Below are 5126 nucleotides of genomic sequence, written 5' to 3' on the forward strand. Positions count from 1 at the left end.
TTTTATATATTTTTCTCGTTTTTAATGGCTTTGTTTTTCACTTTTTCTCATATTTCACATTTCCTTTCTTGTTTTTTTGGTTTTCTTATATTTTCTGTTGATTTTGTTTTCCACATTAATTTTAATTATATAAATACAATTTTATAATTATATTATAAAAGAAACATAAATATTCTAATAGTAATATTTCATTAATTTTTTTAAAAAATTGAAACCAAAATTGGTAAGAAAAATCACTATTTCATTAATTTCCATGACAACTTCAATTACCTTATAATTTTTATTACATTCTATTACATTATAACATTTTATTACTAAAACACAATCAGAAACAAAACAATTAGGTAACTTAAATTAATAATAAAAGGGGAAAAGAATATATTAAACTTGACAATTCTGATTTCCAAATTCTTAGGACTAGAGAGAGAAGAATAAATCTCAGTAATTATGAGATTTTAAATTAAAATGTTTCAACTCCTAGCTGCAGCAAGTCACCTACACACAAACATATATTTACAGTTATATATAAATTTTAAGGAAACCCAAATTAATAGTTAAAAGTAATAAAGAAATTAACCTGCAAACATGATTTATAGCTCCCCTTAATTAGTTGATACTCATGTATGGTGTGACATCTTCTTACATGATTTTCCATTAATGCACTTAATCAAATCATTTGCTGTATCAATACCTGAATCAAACACACTAATTAAGTTTATTAACACTAATTACAATAATTAATTAGAGAGAGTGGAATGAATTAATTAACAAGAACCTGCATAATAAGCACCAGTAGCATATCCTATATATTTATCACTCGTATGCTCCCCTGTAAAATATACTGGCCCAACTGCCTCCTGTATAACAAATATATGTACATTTTGTTAATTATCCGAAAACCGTGGGTATCCAAACTGATAGGAAAGAACTAACCGCTAACTGGTCTTTCCGTTGTTGAGTGTAGTTAGGAGGCCAATTAGAATAGCTGCCTTTGTAATATTTGCTCAACCCCCATCTTGGCACAAGAATTGCTTCTGGGTTCGGAATTTTTTCCCCAAATAACTTCTTCAAAATGTCCATGATTTCTTCTTCAATTTCTTTGTCTGTTAATGCCTCTACCCTCCTTGATTCATCGGCTGTTACTGTCACGAATAAAAGGTTCGATCCTGGATACTCATTCTCCAAATGCTGCATTTTCATTAATCTAATTCATCATCTTCTTCTTCTATTAATCAATTTTAATTAGCCAAGATAATCACACTTACCTGCCAAATTGGATAGTATCCACGCCTGACATGAGTGTAGAGGAAGAACTCAGTTCCAGGGCCTACAGGCCAGAACGTGTAGGGAAATTTCAGGAATATCTTTGTGTATATTGTCATGCTAAAATCTGCTATAGCAATTCTTTTCCATACCTGATCATAAAACAAGAGAGATTACTGTTAATCATTGCACAAATTAAGGAAATTAAGTGATGATGATAAAGAAAAATTAAAGTAATTACTGGTAATTTAGGCTGGAACTCAATAAGGTCACTCTGCAGGACTCCAAGGCTGACAGACACAATAACATACTTGGAATTGTATGTTGAACCATCCTCAGTTTTTATGGTAACTCCATTGTTTGAGTACCTTATCTCTTTAACTCCCTGCAGATTTGCGACGACAATTTCCGACGTGATTAGAATTCGTGAATCAGCGGCGGAACTTATGACTGCGTTTCAGGATTACCTGATTTAGCTTAAGCCTGGGATCAGATGTCAAGGAGGAGAGGAACTGTTTGGCAAGATACTGAGTAATAACCTCATAACCTCTTGGATCAGCGACAAAATATTCATTTTCGCCGTGATCTACTAATTCATTCCGAGGATAAGTGTGCTTCAAACTTGTAACTCTTGGCGGCTCTGTATCTTCGAAATCATTGTGATAGAAATCTACGACCATTTCAAGTGGATTTGATGGTACGCTGCAGCAAAATCATCATCTGTTACATCTTTTCATCCTAATTAATTTACTTCAAATTGATTGATTAATTACCTTTTGTATATTCTCTGGGCGGCTAAAATCGAGACATCGACATCTTTGTTCTTGGAAGATAGCATTCGGGAGAACTTCTCACAGAAAGAGTCTCTAGCAGTAGCAACTTCATCTACTTTTTCCACCTCCTTCTTTGGATACAAACCGCCTCTGCAGTATGTGATTAGTTAGGTATTAACGTAATTAATTAAGAAAATGTATGGAGTTGTTGTTTAATTAATTGAAGAATTACTCTTGTTTGTAGGTGTTTGATGTGATGTTATCAAAGTTGCTGAGGGATGTTTTGAGTTTGAGTTTATGGGCGATTTCTAACAAAGGATTAGTGATAGGTCCGCCTCCAAAAATCCAGTTTCCGCCCATTTCAACTGTTTTTCCACTGAATTCTGTTTTCATCAGCCTCCCACCGATTCTAGGAGTTGCTTCAAGTATTAATATGTCTTTTATTCCTGCTTCGTGGAGTGTTTTTGCTGCTGCAATTCCTACAATTCAAAAATAAACCCAAAATTAAATTACATCATTTTTTAAAAGTAATTATAATGGTCAATTAACCTGACATTCCAGCTCCGATGACAATGACGGAGGGAGACGGGGACGGCGATGGCGATGGAGACGGAGACTGCGAGGTTGCGGTGGCTGCCAATGTGAAGTGCAGAAGAAGAAGAAGAAGCGGCCGCAGAGCCGAAAGCTTGCTCATTTCTGTAATAGGAATCATACTATGAATTAAGTATTACATGTGAAGTTGAGTGTGCCTGGTTTTGAATTTATAGTTGAAACTTATGCTACCAACCAAAAAAATCTGTGGAATGAGACCAGTACAAAAAACACTATCACTCTTATCAATGATAATAATAATAATAAACAAATAAATAATTTATTAGTCCTAAACTACTCCATTATCTCAAAACGGGATATTAGCAAAAGATACTTGCAAACTTTAGGAATTAAGAGAGTAGTTTTATTTAAAGATGGGACCTTTATAGTTAGGGGATGTTTTGGTTGCTTATTTTCATGCCTATGTTTGTCTTTCAACTTCAAAAAAAAAATAAGAGTTTTATATGTTTGGTTAGTCACCTTCTATTTGATTTTTACACATGAAAAGCAATCTTTTATAAAAATAAGGAATCTCAGTTTTTTGGAAAAACAGTTTTTTCCAACAGCAAACAGCAAACCGTAACAACAAATATCAAACAGAAACAACAAACAGTAGGTAAAACAAACGGACCGTTAGAAAGTTAGCAAGTTGAATCAACTTTACCCGAAAAAATTTATAACGATAATGATCTCACTAATTATGTTCTACATGTACATAATGTTAGGGGTGTTCAAAAACCGAACTGGACCGAAATAACCGACCGAACCGATGAATTTCGGTTTTTTCGGTTCGGTTTTCGGTCTATTAGGTTCGGTTTCGGTTTTATTTTTATAATATTTCGGTAATTTCGATCGGTTCGGTTTTTAAATCAAAATTATCGAATTAACCGAACAGACCGAAATAAATTAAATATAATTAGAAATCAGATTTATTATATAATTAGTGTATGTCATTTATTGTTCTAAGTTATATTTGATTTAGAATTATATTATTTGAATCTTTGTTAAGCATGATAGTTTTTGGATTGTCTGTAACTGATTATATTATTGGTGTATTTAATATTTTTCTACCAATTTAATACAGTTATACACTAATTTATATTTGGAATTAAGATTGATTTCATTTCTATATAAAATTTCTATGTTTTTTCTTTCTATTCTTTTTTTTTTCTTTCAATCCAAAAAGAAAAATAAAAATAAAAATTGTTGTATATATAAGTAAATACCAACAAGATCATTAATGGTGTAATATTAATCTTACATAAAAATAATTGTTAATGAAATTTTTTAATATAAGAAAACCGAATAACCGAACCGAACCAACCGAAATAATTCGGTCGGTTCGGTTTGGTTATTTATTATTATTTGGTTAGGTTCGGTTTTTATTTTTTAGGCTATTCGATTTTTTGTTATTTCGGTTCGGTTCGGTTTTCAAACCGAACCGACCGATGAACACCCCTACATAATGTTATACATGAAAAACAATTAAAGAGTTTATATATATATATATATATATATATAGAAGAGATCAGGTGTGACACATCTCTTATGGTGTGACAAGCCTTATTTTGTGACAATGACCAATTTTGTAATTAACCAAAAGGAGGTGACAAATTTGTAAATAAAAGAAAAGAGAAAATTGTTTTATTTTTTTTCTTTAAAATGCATTTTCCCGACTTTTCCAATCTTGTTTTTCAAAAAATTTTATACTGTTGGACTCGTCTTAATTAAACGGTCATTTTAAGATCCATGAAGCTCAAGTAAAAAAAAAATCCGGTGAACGGAATCCGGGTGGCCGTTTTCTGGCAAGCAAAAAAGTGTCCATAAAATTCTCAAAAAATGTAAAACATTATTCTAAGAAACTTTAATTCTTGGGTCGAAGCGATATTTCTTACGGTTTAGTCCCAATAAAACTTTTTCCTTAATTTTATCCATTTTACATGCTTCAACAATTTGTTGGGTAAAAACTGTAAGGAATCTCGAATTGAGCCAAGAATTAAAGTTTCTTAAAATAATGTTTTACATGTTTTGAAATTTTTTGATAATTTTCTGGACACGTTTTTTGTCCTACTTACGTTGTTCCAAATCAATGTACCATTTGTTCCAACATAATACTTATATTGTTCCAACAGAAAATTGTTTTATTTCTTTTCTTTAAAATACATTTTTCTGACATTTCTAACCTTGTTTTTAAAAAAATTTTATACTATTAGACTCGTCTAAATTAGACAGTCATTTTAAGATCCCCAAAGCTCAAGTAAAAAAAATTCCGGTGAACGGAATCCGAGTTGGCGTTTTCTGGCAAGAAAAAAAGTGCTCAGAAAATTCTAAAAAAATTTCAAAAAATGTAAAACATTATTCTAAGAAACTTTAATTCTTGGGTTGAAGCGGGATTTCTTACGGTTTAGTTCCAATAAAACTTGTTCCTTAATTTTATCCATTTTACATGCTTCAACAATTTATTGGGTCAAAACTGTAAGGAATTTCGCTTTGAGCCAA

At 31.5% G+C, this 5126-nt stretch overlaps 1 protein-coding gene across 1 annotated transcript; it reads right to left on the reverse strand.

The window, feature by feature from the left end:
• Positions 1–239: 239 nt before the first annotated feature.
• On the reverse strand, positions 240–2837 carry LOC136235274 (polyamine oxidase 1-like). The gene is made up of 10 exons (XM_066024902.1): positions 2586–2837; positions 2269–2515; positions 2037–2186; positions 1731–1965; positions 1505–1648; positions 1266–1415; positions 934–1188; positions 776–857; positions 578–691; positions 240–495 (listed from the first exon to the last, which is right to left on the reverse strand). Exons 1-9 carry the CDS (start codon positions 2746–2748, stop codon positions 618–620), a joined length of 1500 nt encoding a protein of 499 aa, XP_065880974.1. The 5' UTR covers positions 2749–2837; the 3' UTR covers positions 240–495; positions 578–617.
• Positions 2838–5126: the final 2289 nt, after the last annotated feature.

The sequence above is a fragment of the Euphorbia lathyris genome, chromosome 1 (assembly GCF_963576675.1).
Source record: "Euphorbia lathyris chromosome 1, ddEupLath1.1, whole genome shotgun sequence".
Classification (NCBI taxonomy): domain Eukaryota; kingdom Viridiplantae; phylum Streptophyta; class Magnoliopsida; order Malpighiales; family Euphorbiaceae; genus Euphorbia; species Euphorbia lathyris.